Source organism: Panthera pardus, unplaced genomic scaffold (assembly GCF_024362965.1).
Source record: "Panthera pardus isolate Hobbes unplaced genomic scaffold, ASM2436296v1 HiC_scaffold_16, whole genome shotgun sequence".
NCBI classification, from domain to species: domain Eukaryota; kingdom Metazoa; phylum Chordata; class Mammalia; order Carnivora; family Felidae; genus Panthera; species Panthera pardus.
The window spans coordinates 89,797,004-89,816,636 of record NW_026526721.1 but is presented as its reverse complement, the minus strand read 5'-3'; the positions used below and the strand labels follow the sequence as shown (position 1 = coordinate 89,816,636).

Here is a 19,633-nt window from a genome sequence, read left to right as displayed (position 1 = left end):
AGAAAAAGAAAAAAAAATAACAAACCTTTCCTTTACCTTCCTAGGTTGTCTGATTAGCAAATTAGACTGACAAAAGACCAATTAATGAGAGAAAACCAAATAGACTTTATTAAGATGTGAAGTACACATGCACAAAAGAGAAACTCTTTTGAGCTGAATAACTCAAAGGAGTGTTTAGAACTTGAGCTTATATAGAATCTTCACAAAGATTAATATATTTGTAGAGAAGTGGAAAGACCCCCAGATAAAAGGGTTTTAGGCTTCCAAGGACAGCAAGCTATATAGGAAGGTAAATAAAGAGAGGGAACCAGAGATGACAAGGGTTGTTTTACCAAGGTTTATTATGCACATTCCTCTTAGTACTGTCTCTGGGCTGGTAAGAGTCTAGATTCATCTCCAGTAATTAAAAGTTGAGAGAGGATAGAGAGCTTTTCTGTCTATGGTTTCTCAATTATTTTCAGCTCAAAATAATTCTTATTCCAAAGTGGCATGTTTCGGGGTGGTATATTCTGATCCCCTATAATCTTGTAAATGCTCAACAAATATTAGCAATTGCTATTATTACTGTTATTGACTTATGTAATCAAATTTATCCCATATCTCTTTGTCTACCTGTTGTTGACAACAGGAAACTCTATTCTCAAATTCTGCCTAAGGACAGGTAAGTATCCATCAATGAGTAACAAGGGAGTGTGATCAATGCTATGATAAAACCATTAGCCACATGCCATAGTTACACCAGGAAGAAATCAACAAAGTTTGCCTTGGGTTATGGGGAAAACATGAGTAGTTGGGCCCCTCTCTGAAATTCATCAAATTCATATTCTAGTTCATCCAGACCATAAGAAACCTATCCCTTCTTTAAGACCTCTGATGTCAGTAGCTGTATCTCTTCCCATACTCCAAGTCAGAAAATATAAAACTTTTATTCATTAATTTACTATCATCCTTTAAAAATTACAAATATAAAAGAATCTGTGTTTTTATTAGTTTACCAATGGACCAACGTACATTTTCCATAATAGTTGAAAATAAAGTTAAGCAACACATGTTCACACACATGTATATGTGTTTGCGTGTATGTGTGTCATCCCTATTTGGCTGTCTGATTATTCTGACCTGCATACAAGTTTTAAAGTAATCTTTCCTCTTTCAAATATATTTACTGAAAGAAAAAAATTCAGCACTAGGGAAGTAGAGTGGTATAACAAAAGTGAATGGGTATCATTTTTGATAGTTAAAGGTATGGTCAAATATAAAAAGGCAGATGGTATAATTGGTAAAGACTCTTGCATGGGATGATATATATCTTGGAGATTATATATATATAATTTCCAAGGCCCTTACAGTAGCTTTTCTCTTGTTCCTTGAAAGTTCCATATGGATGAACTCTGAACTCTTTCCTGTGCAGGAGAAGTCATCTGGTGATTCCACAGCTCTGTGATACCAAGGACAAAGTCAGATGACATTAAGGGGAGTTGGGGGGAGATATGCCCAAGGAAGAAAAATCCAGAAATGTCAAGCAACAGTGTACCATTTATAAAGGATTTATGGGTATATCAGGCACTAGTTAAGCGCTTTACATGTTTTAGCACATTTAATTATTATAAAAATTCAAGATTATAAGTAATATATCCTATTTTCCCATTGAGGAAGAGGAGTTTCAGGGAAGTTAAATGCATTTAATGAGCTAGAGATCCTGGCACTAGGAAGTAGTGGTAATGGGTCAAGAAGCTTAGTGTTGTGGGAATGAGCATGGGTTTTAGACTCAGATGGACATGATTTCGATATTGACCATTTAGTATTTCTTTCAGAGTTTTCCATTTCTCCTCCTTGTTGTAATTACTTTTTAGATGTGATTCATAGTTTCTTTTCAAACCTTACTCTTTTTCAATTATCCTTTCTCTCTCACTAAGGCAAAGATCAAAGTGGGTCCTTTACAGCACTGAGAATGTAAACTTACGTATCCAGGTGAACCTCACACCACACAACCAAATAGGATGATGATAAGTAGTATAATTAGAATTTCTATAAAGAAAGTTGTATTTTGATGAAGCAAGTATAATGTAAGTTAAGATTTGGGGAAATGGAAAGAAGAGTGTAGTGATTTGAGAATAGGTAGCAAGACAGGCTCCTATGGAAATGTTCTACAGCCTATAAATGATGTATAGTTCTCTATTTTCACATAATTACTTTGGTGTACATCAAACAGTGTAATCAGCTCTTTATCTATTAGAACATAATACATTTGTTTAGTTGCATTATCTTTTGTTCTTACTGATTTGTGGTACTAATAAATTTAGTATTTTACAGTATAACAAGAAGATTACTATTCAATTATATGATTTAGGAGGAGACATAAAATTTAGACTTTTTTCTTCCTAGTCCAGTGTTGGACAGATTACATACCCATCTCTCTCTTTCTCTCTTTCTCTGTATGCATATTTATATGTATATGTGTATATATACATATATTTATAAATATATATAAAAATCTATATACATATTTAACTTTATATATGCATATATTTATATATACACACATATGTGTATGTATACACATACCTAAAAAATGTATGGACAAGTGATAAATATGTAAATAGCAATAATGAAAAAGAAATGAATCCAAAACACTATCAGGCATAAGATCTTTTTGTGAATTGATACTTTATGTGGTAATGAAACCACAGGAGGGCAAAACTGGTATGGTTTATCTTCAAAGTCTTCATTTATTCAAAGCTGTTCAATGGTAGCAATAACAATTGTTATCATTGAACTCATCTACATTTGGAGAGGAAATAACAATTTTCAAATCTCGTTGAAAAGGAAAAGCAAAGTTGAGCTGGTTGTATGAAATCTCTTTTTTAAAAATGTAATATCAAAACTTTACAAGATTAAGACTATATATGATTAAAAATATTCAATGATGAGTATATCTATATCAAAATTATTTGATTTACTTTAAGGATTAAAATATCATTTTTTTTTTTTTTTGCTTTTTTCATGGGTTTACCTGTCTTTGAGTTCAGCTGTTAAATAATCTTCATTATTTATGTATTTATTTATTTATTTATTTATTTATTTAAGACAGAGAGAGACAGAGCATGAGCAGGGGAGGGACAGAAAGAGAGGGAGATACAGAATCTGAAGCAGGCTCCAGGCTCCGAGCTGTCAGCACAGAGCCTGACGGGGGGCTCTAACTCACAAACCATGAGACTGTGACCTGAGCCAAAGTCGGACACCTAACCTAGGTACCCCCTTCATCATTTTTAATAGATACAGAAGAGTTAGTGTTGAAGCTAATTACTGACTGCAAGTTCCCAGAATGTTTTGTTCTGATAAATAATTTTCTTTTTACTTTGCAATAAGTAATTTGAATTTCATAGTCAATTTTTGAAGGATTTTTAAAGGATAAAATATCTGAAATTTCAGTTAAAAATTAAAATCTAAATAAAATTAGATATGTACTTGTTTGAAATTTATATCCTCTTCCAATTATTTCTCAAATTAGCAGAAATTATATGCATATATTTACATTTATATTCCATTGTATTTTTGTAAGTTTTTCTAAAATAATGGAGAAAAAAGTATATCTATAGTATAGTTTAACTTCAAGCTAGTAGCCATTGTAGTAGTTATTGCTAGTTCGTCATAAAAATATATTCCTTGGAAAATATTGACATATAATTCTAATTATATAAGGTGAAGAATTTTATCAAATGTAATTAATGATGGAAAATAAAATAATATTAAGTTACATAATAGGCTATGATGTCCATTCAAATTTTTATCAGTCTATCACTCTTCAATATCTTTACAGTTTAGACAAATGATCTCCAACATCTCTAAATTGTCTCTTTATGAGGAAAGAAAGACAAAATATACAGAATTATTAGAAATTTATTTTCCAGGGGCACTTGGGTGGCTTGGTCAGTTACGCATCCAACTCTGAATTTCGGCTCAGATCCTGATCTCAAGGTTCATAATACCGAGCCCCGCATCCAGCTCTGTGCCAACAGCACAGATCCTGCTTTGGATTCTCTCTCTCTCTCTCTCTGTCTTTCTCTCTCTCTCTCTCTCTCGTGCATACACTCTCTCCCTCTCAAAGTAAATACAAACATATAAAAAGAAATTTATTTTTCATTTTAAGGTCTTTTGAGCAAGAAAAACTGGTAGAATTCTTGAACTTCAGAGTTTACTTTGTTTTCAATGTTAGCCACATATGCAGAAGACAAGAGCTCTGAAACTGTTCACTCTTTACTACGTTAAAACTCAAAAATCCTTTCAAAATTGAGACCACTTTTCTAATTCTTCCATATCCCACATAGTCCTTGGTACTTCATAAATACTTCATGAATGAGCTCTCAAGGTAATTTCTTTTCTTTGATCTCTGTCATCTTCTAATTTAAAATTCTTCCTAGATTTTCTTAGGTATTATGAAATTAGTATGATTGTTACCATGTTCTTTCCCCTGTTTCTATTGAAATGTAAATCTTCTTGGATCTGTTTTTTTTTAAGTGCTAAAAATACTAAAATTCTATAACCTAATCATCATGTATGACTTAATCATATTGTGTAATATATAAAATTGAACAATCCTCTTACAGATTGCCCAACATTTCCATACTTAAAAATTGTTTTTAATTTATTTTGAGAGACAGGAAGAATGCATGCACATGCATGAAAGGTGAGGGGCAGAGAGAGAGAGAGAGAAAGAATGAGAGAATCACAAGCAGACTCCACACTCAGCGCAGAGCCCAACGCAGGGAACTCAATCTCAGGACCTGTGATATAATCTGAGTTGAAATCAAGAGTCTGTTGTTTAACCAACTGAGACACACAGGTACCCTCATTTACATACTTTAAACACATTCTACTACTAATGGTCTTTGCCTTTGTATGGCTCAGAATTCACTTCATGATGTTTTCAGCATATTGGATTAATGTGTCTATCAGAACATTTATTAAGTATGGAAAAAGTTTCAACATGATTCATATACAATGTCCACTGCAAAGAACCAATTACTTTTTTCCTATTTTCAGCCACAGTTCCAATGAGTTCAGTTAAGAATTGTGTATATACATTTTTGCATATATTAAGTATTAGGATTTAAGAAAGAAGGTGGATATAGATTAATGTAACTGAACTCACCGAATAAATTCAATTATTTCAAAAACTAGTTATTTCAGGTAGTGAAAAAAGAGTTAATATCTGTGAAATAGTTATTTAAAAAAAAGCATAAATTCTAATTGTTTTCTTTAAATATAATTTAATTGATTAATAACAAATTGGACTATTGCTTAAACAAATAGAGGCTCACAGTCTAGAGCCCCTAGTAAAGGAGAAATTTAGAAATTATTCAGTTAATTAAAATTCATAAATAGGAAAAATAGGGAATTTAGATTATACAATTTAGAAGGGAGTACTGGAGTTGACTCTACATTAAATAGCAAAACCAAATAATTATGACTTTCTCCCTTCATTGTGATAGCTTGGTTTATACATCCATTGATTGCTTCAAGACACCTATGTGTTATTACCAGGAGAATGGACTACATATTCTTAAATGAGGGAAGGTGTACAAATAAGAGTCTAAGTAATAACAGATCTCTTTTATTTGGGGCCCCAAGACAGCCACGAATCCATTGTCAACCAAGCACTTCAAGTCATGACCACCTGTCTATGAGAATTGGAACTCAAAATGATACCTATTTGCCTTCCTACTTAAAAAAATTTTTTTTAATGTTTATTTATTTTTGAGAAAGAGAGTGCAAGTGGGAGAGGGGCAGAGAAAGAGGGAGACACAGAATCTGAAGCAGGATCCAGGCTCTGAGCTATCAGCACAGAGCCCAACACGGGGCTTGAACCCATGAACCATGAGGTCATGACCTGAGCCAAAGTTGGACGCTTATCCAGTTGAGCCACCCAGGCACCCCTGCTTTCCTACTTTTTAAGAGTAAAGGTTTGATTACATACTGCCTAAAAGGTATATATCCTTTCATCTGACATAAAGCAGAACCAGTCAATGATCAAATGATTGAAAAGCAATTTATTTTAACTGAAATGTTTATCACAATCTTTTGATATAGGACAAAGCACTTTTTTTTTTTGAGTATTGTTCTAAGAGTTGAAATTCTAAATTTACTTTCTCATTGAAGCCACACTAAGGATGCATCATCTAAGATTTCCAGTTTGTCTCCTCATCTTTGAGCAGGAACTGGGCACTTGTAAAACAATCTGAGTACAGATTATTTTTTTCCTCCATTGTCACTATATTCTTCCCGTTCCCTCATTAATTTTTTTAGTTATCTGTCCACATATAATCCAACATTTTCATTTTATCAGTTAATACTTGTGAGTCTTTCCTTTCCAATGCATTCATTGGAAGAAACCTGTTTGGAAATAAAACAAGACCTCTTAGTAAATGTAAACTCACTGGAAGGAATTTTTAAGAATGTATGGGTATCACCGAAAAGACTTAAGTAAGGGAATAGGAAAAATGCAGACTCCTCTAAGGTATCTTCAGACCCATTGCAGCTGAGTTTCTTCATCAGTTTTAAAATTGTCTTGGGTTATTCTTATACACATTCACTTTGATAACTGCAGCTGGAATATTATAGAGCACTTGTTAACTTTTAATATAAAGGGGCAAATGCTGTGCAGTAGAGCAGCAATCTAGAGGATAATTCCAAGAGAATTCTATTGGAATATACTTTCCCTTCCCATCACTAGTGTAATAGATATTTGTTGGGTTGATGTTTTGAAACTTATTACTGCTGCAGGGCATCTGGGTGGCTCAGTCAGTTGAATGTCCAACTCTTGATTTTGGCACAGGTCATTATCTCACTATCATGAGATTGAGCCCCACGTGGGGTTCTGTGTTGGACATGGAGCATGCTTAAGATTCTCTCTTTCTCTTCCTCTGCCCCTCATCTATCTGCTCATATGTGTGCATGCTCTCTCTCTCTCTAAAAAAAATAAAAATGTAAAAAAAAAATAAAATTTATTACTGCCTAATATCAGAACTTCCTTCCTATATGAGAGGAATTCCCTATGAGGTTGGTAAGAAGCAAGGCTAATCTCCCCCCAACAGAAGGTGAATGGATCCAGATATTTTGTTCCTGAGCTAGGGGACAGCCATGTGACCTAAGTCAGCCAATTGGATGATCTCTCCCGGGTCCTTAAATCTTAAATAAATGAGGTAACCATGACTAAGAGTGAAAATGAGTGCATCTTCTTTTTGAGTTCCCTAAGCAAATAGATATTTCTACTATTTATTCACAGTCTGTATTTATTTTTTACAGTCAACTTCAACATAATAAAATTGCCTATGCAGTACTTACATTTTGAAAACAATTAATAGGACTGCAAAATTAGGTGATTTTAGTTTTCTTTAAGTTTGCATAGTAGATTGTATATGGATTGATTTGTTTACAAATACAAACCACAGCATTTTATTTCCTTACACTAGCAAAAATAGTTAATATAGTAATACTCCAGTAAATTGTGAACAAATTTACTCTGCTAAGGAACAACAGCAGAGTTCCTTTAAAACATTATTTTTGTCACATTTTTAGTAAGTTAATATGTGTGACCATTCCATAAAATATGAAAGGTAATCCTTCTAGTTTTTGAGAGAAATTTTACATTAAAACATTCATTCCTTCATTAAGTACCTCCAACGTTTGTGATCAATGTTCATAGCTTCAATTGGTCACTTGCTCTGTACTTAGCTTTCCTTCTAGCTAAAGTTAAACACTTTAATGTTCTGTTAATTTCTAAGTGTTCAAATCATCTCAAATAAAATACTTGTTATTCAAGGAAAACCATGCATTTTTAACCTCAAGGTGATTATTTTCAGACTTCAACTAAATAAACTATCTAAATTTTCAGGTAAAAAGATAATAAGTATTAAGGAAAATGTGTTTTTAATAACTATATAATTAATAAGTATTGTATATCTGCATACATTTGATGGAAAGTAGCATAAAACCCTACACAAAGTAGTAAAGTATCTTGACTCACATAATTGAAAGTCAAGAGGAAAAGCAAATTTTAGGTTGGTGGATTCATCATCTCCGTCATATGACCAGGGAATACATTTCTGTCTTCCAGTTCTATTTCCATGGTATCATATTAAAGCTGATTTTCCTCCTGTTGGAAAAAAGGGATGTACCATTTGCAGATTTCATATCCATAACCCGTCCTATTCAAAAGCAGAAAAGGGATTAACTTTCAGTGGTTCTCTCAAAAAGCCAGAAACTATGGCTCTTAGAATCCTGCAGAAAGTCTCCTTTCAAATATAACTGCCAACGTATGCCCACTGTTGAAATAATCCATTTGATTAAGGAATTACCTTATGCTGACTTGATTAGGACTGTGTTATCTAAATCAATATTATGACGATTAGAATCAGATGTATCAAATTAAACTGATACTATTAGGATCTACTTCTGGAGATTTTCCCGCAAACCATAAGATGTATGGTGAGCACTGCACAGAATATTTACAGAATTTGTACTATATGCCCATATGACATAGTTAGAGAAACAAGATACACAAAAACATTTATAACAAAGCAATGTTTTTCTCACAGTCTAATATACATATACATATGTATAAAATAAAGTGAAAAGTTTTGTAAAATATGAAATGAAATAATCTCATACCATATAATATTCTAAATGCATTATATAGACAATATATGAAAATAATAATTTATTCATTATGTGCTTAGCTTTTGACGTGGACTATGAACTCTTTTCTATCCCTGAGCACCTAACACACCAACTTACTCATATTAGATGTTTAATAAGGGCTGTTGAATAGAATAAGCCAAAAGATCAATATTGGCTCAATTACTCACTTTGTTTAAATAGACACAACCTAAATTATAAACTTTTGTCTTTAGAATGAACTTTTCAAAACAAATAGTTCACATCCTTTTCATTACTGGATTAAAAAAACAAATGAAGAAAAACCTGAATTAGTTATTTTGTTTGGTTTTGTAGCCTCAGCCTTGCTGTTTACTAAAAGTAATGAGGGTAAGGAAAGAATAATGGAGGAAGGGAAAATGCAAATATTTGGAGCATAGATTAAAGGAAATGTATTGTTATGTTAATTGTCAAGTGCCTTTGGGGTAATCAAATGAAATTGTCTTTGGAAGGTAACAGATCACACCTGCTAATGATAGAAACTCAAATACTAAGAGAAAATGAGTTCCAAGTAAGTTAAGAAAGAAAAGTCATCTAAACATTGAGGTCTAAGTCATACATCCAGGTGAAGGTAAGATGGAGAGAAAAAAATAAATAAATAAATAAATAAAACCAAGAAAATAATTACATGAGTGTGGGGAAAAGTGGTCAACTGTATCACCATCTTCTCCAAATTCTGAAACGTGCTAAGGGCTGTGTTAATCTTTGTCTGATTTCTGGGCCCACTTTTGATTTAATGGGAAATTTTTGAGTGCAGAAATAGAATTTTTCTTCACTGATAAACCATCAAACACTGCTCCACTCAAGGGCATCTTCCTTGATTATCTTAAAAGATAGCCTCTTCTCAGGGAACTTCCCCTGAGAAATAATATAGTTGGATGGACTGAGAAGTCCTGAGACATAGAATACAGTAGTTAAGTGTTTCTGTTCTCTGCTCTCTTTTATATGTAATTGTAGTGCAAGCAGATGATCCACATTAAAACAAAACAAAACAAAACCCAGTATGCTATAACGATTAACTTATTTTTTGGTTTAATAGAAAAAAAAAATCTCACCTGATACTCCTAACAGATTTTAAAACTTCAAATGAATGAACACAGATATCCTAACTTTGTAACGCACATGTCACGAGGATTGTTTGGCATGATTTTTCAAGTGTCTACCAAATTCAGCTAGTCACTTAAAGAACTGTCAAACCTACAGCATAGGTTGTACTCTGTCAATGCTGTTAAGAGGGAATAGAGAACTGATTCCTGTATTAACTTTTTCCTTCCCACAGGGAAGAAATACACTACAAATCATATCAATCATTTATTGCTCCGTTAAAAGTCACCCCAAAATTTAGCAGCTTAAAACAACCATTTATTTTGTGTGTAAGTCTTCAGTATGGCCATCTAGGCTGGACTGAGCCTGGGTGATTCTTCTCATCTGGGCTGGGATGTGTACCTCTTGGCTGTGTTTATATATATAGCCAGTGCTTCTGTGGCCAACTTGGATGGAGACAAGCTAGAATAGGAAGCATCACTCAGCTGAACAGGTCCTCTCTGCTCCATGTGTTCTCTTTTTTTCCAGCATGCTAACAGGATTGTTCACATGGTGGTTTGTCAGGGTTCCAGAGAGAGAGAGAGAGGGAGAGAGAGAGAGAGAGAGAGAAAGCATGCAAGATCTTCTGAGGCATAGGCTCACCACATATGCCACATTCTATTGGTCCAAGCAAATATTAAAGCCAAACCAGAATCAATAGGCAGGAAAATAGACTCCACTTCCTGATGGATTGGGGCTACATTCAAATTTGACGAGGCCTGCATAGAGGGAGGAGAATAATTACAGGCGTTTTTGTAAACCATCTACCACACATGTTATTTCAATCTCAATTGTCCGCAGAGTGAGTTTATGGCTTGACTATATCAGCAATGGTCTTAGTTCTCATTCTGCTTTTGCAAGTATAGACCAAATTCAGATTTAGTTGAAAAGATAATTTGTATTATAAGTATTGCAGCCATGTATTTTGTGAATTCTCATGGACATAGTATCCAAGTCAAATGATCTTTCCTAATGTTGATGTAAATACAACAATCCACTGTTAACTATGGAGTACAGTTAGTATAATCCTTAAAAAGAATTAGCCACAGTTGTAAAAACTGAGCTGGCCTTTTGTCTCCGCAGGCAGCATGTACTTCCAATGAATTTTGAAAGACATGGTTTCTTATTTACTGTGATCTCATTTAGGAGTTTCTCAACATGAAGTATAATGAATGTTAATTCAAATTTAGGATGGGTGGCATCCTGCACCCATTTATGAATATAGGAAGGAACATTTGAAAGAGAGTCATCATTTCCATCATTAATTTGCTAATTCACACGCAAGGAAATGACTCATGAATACTTTAGCTCCCTTTGTTTCAAATTTCATTTTCTTCAGTTTTCCTTTGCCTTAGCTGAATGGAAAAGATTTGTCAGTTGAGTAAAGATGCTTCATCTCCTTCACCGATGCTTGCAGGAGTTATTAATTAGGTTTCTGAGTTTGGCACTGCTCTTTCCTGGTCACCGTGATGTGTCATTGAAACAGACCCATTAAAATGAATGATGTGTGTTGTAATTTCATTAGTGTCATCAATAATGTATTACACTTTCCTTTTAGTAGTCTCTTTGTGTTGTGTGTGGGTCAGGATGACTGTATGAATTACATTTATAAGATCCAAATTGTTACAGATGAGGGAAGATAGGCATGAGGGTGGAATTAATGTTATTTTAAACATGATAACTATGAAAATGATTTCAATTAAATAATATTTTAATTAGGTCTGATGTCTCTACATGCCATACTGAGATACATGTTGTGTGTATGCAAATAAGATGGTGATTTATTGAATTAATAGCACAGTCCATTCTCTCTACAAGGAAATTTTCTGAATTGGCCTAAAGGAGGTGTGTATAAGAGCAAGAGTGATTCATTAAGGAATATAATTTCTTGTGGTCGTAAAGGGTAGACTTTTGACATGAAAACTCTTCAAGTGTATTTTCTTTCTTTCTATCCTATTTTCCTGCTAGAAATGTGCCTTTGACTGGCTATTTGCCAATTCCCAGTCTTCCCTAAGCTGAAAAATATGACCCATCAATGAGAAAGCAAGACATAGTTAAGTTCTCTGATATAGTATGTATCGTTGAAATCTTTTAACTCCATTTAACTGAGGTTCAATGCTGGTGACATAAATGGGAATACATAGAGCTTTTGACTTAGAAGTTTCCATCAAAAGCACTGATCTAATTTGAAATATTTCCAAAGGCAAGAATCATTTTCATATTAAAAAATGTTACAGTAATTTTGTCCCCCAGGGATGATCCTAGGGAACTTAGAGTTAATGATTGAATATGTAAGAAAGTTCTTAGAACTAAGAAAGATATGGAAAAGTATGTGATGAAATGTAAAAACATGGCTGGGTTTTGATTTTTGTCTTCCATTAAAATATTAAAACTAAAATACTATGATGGTACTTTTTTGAAAAAGGGCTCCAAATATAGAAATTTATTTTATGTAAGCAGGAAGCTAAATGGTACACATTTAGTACACAAAAGAAAAATAGAAAAAGATGAACTACTTCTGGAAATCAGCACGAGAAATTATTCTTCTCATGAAAATTTAAAGAAGATATTTTTGTTATTCTTAATCTGTTTATAAGATAAAACAATCTATCCAGGTGAAAAAATTTCTATTATAATAAAGATCAACTAACTTAAGTTATATAAATAGCTCCCCAAAATGAAAGTTTTACATTATGATGAAAGAATCCTGTTTAGTTATCTTCAAGTAGAATCTCAGTATCTGTAGTTTTATGCTGATTTGTATCCAATTTGGGTAGAAATGGATATGAGTGTTTATCTTACATAATAGCTTGCAACAGCTTACTACTTGAATCATGTAGCATATGGAAAATGTGTTTAGCTCCTTGTGGAATTTTGCAAACCAAAAAGGGTCCATTTCTATTCACATGGCTTGTTTACAATCATTATAAACGTATTTTACTGTGTTGCTTACTACTTAGGAAAAACGAATGTTGGCACACTGTAGACTCCATTGCACTGGTCTTTAAGAAGTATATGTATTGCTTTCCAGTTTACAAAACAAAAAACAGTAATTATATTTCTTGTGCTTTAGACCTAAACATTCTTTTAAGGATGTGTTTTTATTCTTCTCCATTATCACTTTTCTAGATATTTTATAGTGGTTATGGCTAAAGTTGTACATATATATATTAGAGGCTGTGCTCATGTTTAAATGAATTGTCATTGAGGGATTAATCTTGTAACCTTTATGAGCATGTTTTATTAATACCTTATCATTAAATTTAATATTAATAGTATTTAACATTTAATAACCATAGAATGTATATGTAGAAATGTATTTGGTGCCAGTGAGTTTTGAAAATGTGGAAAGGTCATTATACAGAACCAAAAGTATTAAACATGCTTCCCATAATATATTAATTGCACTCGTTCAACTCTTTTATGAGGCAGTTCTGGATAACAAAGATTATATTTTTGTTTGTCAGCATGCTTAGCAATATGCCTTCCAGGAATGGAAGTGTTTTTGGTACAGCTTTTGAAAATATCTATTGCACTCTTAGATTCTGAAAACACATTTGCCATGAAATGATTTATAATTAAACAGAAAATTGATAAAGTGGAAGGAGAGAATTTAAAATTGTAAATATTGTGATAGATGATTAAATATTTGTATTATACTAATTTAGTAATTCTTATTGGTAAAGCAGTATAATTTATGTCTAAAGAAGTACTTTTTAAATGATTGAATAATTAAGATATATTTGAACTGTTTTTATCCTCAAAAGATCTTAATTTTTAAATCATTTTCCTTTATCACATATATATGTGTGTGTGTGTGTGTGCGCGTGTGTGTTTATTTGTTTCAATGGCTCACTATGAATTTAAATATGTTTGACAGGTATCTTGACTCTAAAAACCCACACTTTTTTAAAAAAATGGCAATTGACGGGCGCCCGGATGGCCCAGTAAGTTAAGCATTTGATTCTTGATCTCCACTCAGGTCATGATCTCAGGATTTGTGAGTTCAAGCCCCATGTTGGGCTCCTTTCTGAGCTCAAAGGCTGCTTAGGATTTTTTCTCTCCCTCTCTCTGACCCTCTCCTGACCTCTCTCTCTCTCTCTCTCTCTCTCTCTCTCTCTCTCAAAATAAATAAATAAAGTTTAACAAAAAAAAGCAACTGAGAAAGAGTATGTAAAAATGAAAAAAGTAATTTTTGTATAGGTTGTGCCATGTAGGAGAATACATGTGACTATCTGAGGCTGTTTTATCTCCATTTGGAAAAATTCCATGGTTGTATCAAGGTTCCTCTGTATTACTTGGTTTATTTTATTTACCTCCCTTGAGTGATGTAAAACTAATAAAACTAATATTTAGGGAAATTGTCATTAGGTATTTCACTAACTCTAACTACTTTAAGTTATTTTGATATAATCAACACTTTTACAAGTCAAAGCATGTATGAATGGATTCTGTATGTATGTGCATGTATAATTGCTTGCATGATTATGTTAGCATGGTTGAATGGTTTCTTCTGACAGTCTCTTTAATTTTATAAATGCTATGGGAATGGCAGAAGGGAAATCTCTGTTACAAAGAGTGTTCTAATTCTGGAAATAGATCCAAATTTTTCTCAGAGTACAGCTTATGGCCAGAGAATTGCACATGACCCACTGGCCACTCCATTTGGAAGATATTTTTTTCCTCCCATATTCAGGGACTATATGTTTCTTAATACAAATTTATGCCTGAATTCAAGAATATCTGGAATCTAGGAAGTACCTTTCTTTCACTGCTCTATTTTTTTTTTTTTAATTTTTTTTTCAACGTTCTTTATTTATTTTTGGGACAGAGAGAGACAGAGCATGAACGGGGGAGGGGCAGAGAGAGAGGGAGACACAGAATCGGAAACAGGCTCCAGGCTCCGAGCCATCAGCCCAGAGCCTGACGCGGGGCTCGAACTCACGGACCGCGAGATCATGACCTGGCTGAAGTCGGACGCTAAACGACTGCGCCACCCAGGCGCCCCTCACTGCTCTATTTAATTCATACAATACCAAGTTTACTCATAGGCACAAAATTCAAGGATTTTGGATTGGATTATTAGGGATAGTTCTCACTTTGAATGATCTGTTTTGAAAAATTCATTGAAATAGGCTCTTCCGTTTAAGGATCTTCTGCCCCACTGCCACGCAATATGTAGTTATTGTCAGCTTAAAATTTTCTACAAATACAGAAATTTAAGACAGTTTTATTCTTAAATAGTTAATACTTAAAATGCAAATTAAACTGGATTGATGTAATTTATACCAATATTATTGAGGATCTACTCAGTTCCTATCACTACCCTAAGCCGATAAAAATTTAAGTAAATTAAATGACCATGACTGAAGATCTTCTGTGTTCACAACACTAAATCAGACCTGATAAAAAACATATTTCCCAACCCAGATGTGGAAAGCAAGGATGTCATAGCATATCCTTGAAATATAGGGTGCAGGGTCCCATGGAAGAGAAGAGACACTGAAAAGGTGGGGAAGTCAATATTATCAGAGAGGACTTGGACACACAAGGAAAAGAGATGATCTGCAGGGTTCTGGCATGAAGGGTCGTGTAGATTCGATACACCACAGAGTGCAATGTGAGAAGTTCAGGAGAGGCTGAGGTACAGGAATTTTGATGAGACAGGAACCAATAATCCAGAACTCTGTATAAATGGACGTAAGTGCTAGGGAAAGTATAAACTAATTAAATCTGTACTGTGGCCCTCACTTTGTCTCTCAAAATTAACTCTCAGTGTGTAACTCACAACAGTGTCCCCTTTCGTGTGGACTAAGTGCTTCTCCAGACTTTATATTATAATGTGATCATTTGAAAATCAAATCTACCTTTCGCTGTTTTTGTTTTTTTTTTTTTAATGCCTGGAGGTAAAAATGTGATTTTCTTAGCCTGGTATGGAAGGGCTTCTAGGGTGGCCAGACCTTGCTGTCCAGCTCTTCTCCTAAAGCTGCCGACTCTGGCCTTGAACACTGGTCATACAGAAACACCGGCATTGATCCACTGGGCGTACCAAGCCGTTTTTTAAGTGTGTACCTTTGTGTATACCATCCCTCCTGCATAGGGTGCTGTCTCTGCTTTCTACCATGTTGTAACTGTTGATTCAACATGAAATTCAAATATTCTCTATTATGAACTTTTTTCTGACCTTTTTCCACGGTAATCCTTCATCTTGTATCACTACCCCTTCTATTTCTAATCTGACAATTAGACAAGTGTATTTTAATTATTTATATCTGCCTCTCTTATTTGACTATGGAATTTCAGCTACTTTGGACTGGGAGTAAGTCAAATGATCTAATAATCCACAGTTTTCTGCCAAAATGCATCTCTTTATATCTGTCAATGATAAAAGGGACCACTTGAGATTTGCCCAAGGCCAAATTCTTCTTTCTAAGAAATTTGAATACATTTCACGGCCACATTGTATTATATACCCCACACTTATGAGAAGACAGTATTATAAATATCAAATATACACAAAAGAAGAGAAAATAGTATAACACATCCCATTATCCATTTTCAACATTAGTAACTAATGGTTACGCTTATCCCCCTCTATACTATCTATGGCTCTAGTCTCCTTTTTCCCCTCAAATATTTCTAAGCAAAATCTTAGACATGATAACCTTTCCTTTGCAAATATTGCTGTATCTATTTCTAAAAAATAAGGACACTTTTTGAAAGCATTCTGATGATGCCATCATTACACCTAAAATATTAACAATTCCTTAATATTAACAAATCTTCTATTAGTATTCAATTATGTACTGCTTCTTATTTTTTAAACAATTTGGGTAAAAACCTGGGAGAGTCTACTTTATGACTGGTTGACAGGTTTCTTTTGGTCTAAAGCAATATTCTCAATCAGGGGAAATTTTGCCCTGTAAGGGATAATTTTGGCAGTCCAGAGACATTTTTGGTTTTCACAGCTGCCATGGGCTGAAGGTTTGTATCCTCTCAAAATATAGGGGTTAAACACTTAACCCCAGTGTGATGGTGTTTGTAGGTGGGGCCTTTGGGAGCTGATTACATTAGATTAGTTCATGCAGGAGGCCTTCCTGATGGGGCAAATGCCCTTATAAAAAGAGAAGACACAGGATGTCTATGTGTGTGCATGCACGAAGGAAGTCCAGATGAGAATGTAAACAGGAAGAGGACTCTAGCCAAGAACCCGACCATGCTGGCACCTCCATCTCAGACTTAAAGCCTCAGAATCATGATAGATAAATAAACCTTTGTTATTCAAGCCACTCAGTGTATGGTATTCCATTACAGCAGCCCAGACTGATGGAGGCAAGTAAAAGACAGTGGTACTGGTATCTGGTGGGCAGAGACCGGGGATACTGCTAACCATCCTGCCATGCACAGAACAGCTGCACAATAAAGAATGATCCAGCCCCAGATGTCAATAGCGCAGGAATGAGGTTTAGTCCAGAGGTTTTTCTGTCACCTATTTTTTTTATTTCAGTTTGCTTATTGAATATACTGGATCATTTGTCCTATAGAGTTCTCCCCACCATTTGTATTTGCTAATGACACATTGTCATCTCATTTAACATATTTCTCTGTCTCTCTTGTATTTATTAGCAATTAGATTTAGAAGCTTCATCAGATTCAGATTCTTTTTTTTTTTTTTAGCAAAACTACTTTATTTTGTTTCATAGATAGTACTGTATATTGCCATGAGGGAGCTATATAATGTCTAATTATCCCTCATCACTATGGGAAATTTGATCAACGTCTATATCCATTAATTCATTAGCAGTTGGAGACAATATTGTATTTTTATAATTTCTTCATTTACAACAAATGTCACTGTTTCTTGGAAATTTTTATTATGATGTTTGATATGAAAATAGCATTGTGCATGAAGCATTTACACATTCTGTATTTGTTTTTAGAAATATCCTGTACCACCTTGATGGGAAGACAAGCCAGTTTTCAATACTCCTGGAGGCTTGGGAGCACTGCAAGTTACTTGCATCAAATGAGACCATTCAGGAAGCCCTGTCAGAGGTGTTGAACAGCATTAATTCAGCTCAGGTTTACTTTAAAGCAGGACTTGATGTGTTCGACAGTGTCTTGGTTGGAAAGAACTGAGAAAACTCGCAGCATTTTAAGAAGTTTGTTTACAATTCCTCAAGCAAAAGCTCTAACCTAACCAGATTTTCTGACATTGAAGACTTTCCCCCCAATGACTTTTTTACAATTCCAAAGCTATTATTACGTTGTATTTTTAAATGTACATATAAAAGAGCATTTTGCACATTTAATATTTTCTTATATCTACATCTCTGAATATGTAAAAGCAAGTTATTGAAATAATACCTAAGGTTTATCTATTAAAAAGAAATCTGCTGTATTTTTATATATATGAAATATTTGGGGGGCAAAGTTCCAAGAAGTTCTGGACAATCTTCAATTCTAGGGATAAACCATGTAGGAACAGAAGTTATTCCCTATGTTACAGCTATTAATGACCTAGTTTCTGTAATAGAAATGGAAAGTTGATATGGTTTCAGATTAACTTCACTAGTAAGTATTCAATATGAAGAATTCAAGTATTCCGACTGAATGATTGGTCGACCAAAACCACTTTGAATGTTTCTATTTTATGAAATGAAGTGCCTGTTCATAATACAACTAGATGTAGTAATACACTGGTTATGAAATTGTATTTTTTTAAGTATTAATGAAAAAAAGAGCCATAAACATTCCAGGGGAAAATCTCAAAGTAGCTGCACAGAGCAATTTAAATGCAAATTTTTTCCTAACAACTTATAAGGTGACTAGCTTTGAAACCCCTAATTTGCCTCAGTTGATTTTGTAAAAATTACAGGAGTGATATATGTCTTATGAGGGAGAAAATATTTCTTATTTCTTCTTCTGTTCGTTCTGTAGGAAGCACTGAAACCTAGCTACTCTGAAATGAAAGCATTTTGCATTGTTCTTCCTACCTGTATCTCTTCTGAAACTCCTTCCTGGAAGGCAGTTTTAACAGAATACCATGTAATTTCCACAGGAAAATAGCAAAGTTTTCTTTGAAAACCCAAACTATCTTAAAAAAACACCAAACTGCTGTTTCTGCCACTGACACAAAGGACTCACAATGAAAGAAATAGCTGTTTGATCAATGAAAAACTTCTTAATTCTGTGAAGAAACTTTTGATATTTTTCCTTCTTTATCCTTCATTGTGACTAAGATGCAAAAGTAGAAAATATTCATGCTTCTAATTTTATGCAGAAAATACAGTGTTACTACAAGAGTGTGTCTTTCCCACACTTCGATTCTTCTCTCATGTGGAAAATGAAGTTTTTCATGTTGACACTGTCATGGAATGGCCCTAGCATCCACTATTCCCCAAAAGCCTACAATTCTTTCTATTGGATGACAGTTTAAACTGTGAGCTTCTCTTTAGAAATGTTCTTCTGGTATTGAATAAAGCGATACCTCCTAGGAAGCATATCCTCAGCATATTTTATGTGAACTGTCTGTACCTAACACTGCACTCAAACACACTTCCCATTTAGATACAAGACAGAACAAGATTCCAGACAATGCTTGTATGTCTAAGTCTCCGATGTTTATGGATAAGCATAAACCTACTCTTCATTTCAAAGAAAGCGACAGTTGAGGGGAAAGAATTAATCAGTATTGATTAATTGATTTATAGGGGTCAGCTGTTGCTATCATAAGTAATGTGTATAAGCTCAAGGCAAAGAGGAGAATTGATGTAATTAGCTAGATAATTCAAGCAGAAATCCATTTTCATATGAATTGCCTGTGTGAGCATAT

At 33.9% G+C, this 19,633-nt stretch overlaps 1 protein-coding gene across 6 annotated transcripts in view; it reads left to right on the top strand.

Moving 5' to 3' along the window:
* Positions 1-19,303, top strand: part of NAALADL2 (N-acetylated alpha-linked acidic dipeptidase like 2) — a 1,333,736-nt gene extending 1,314,433 nt beyond the window's left edge. For all 6 annotated transcript variants that reach the window (XM_019463211.2, XM_019463212.2, XM_019463208.2 and 3 more), the window contains one exon: positions 17,739-19,303. In XM_019463211.2, the coding sequence (XP_019318756.1) occupies positions 17,739-17,937 (199 nt within the window). In that variant the 3' untranslated portion in view covers positions 17,938-19,303. The remainder of the gene's footprint in view (positions 1-17,738) is intronic.
* The last annotated feature ends 330 nt before the right edge of the window (positions 19,304-19,633 follow it).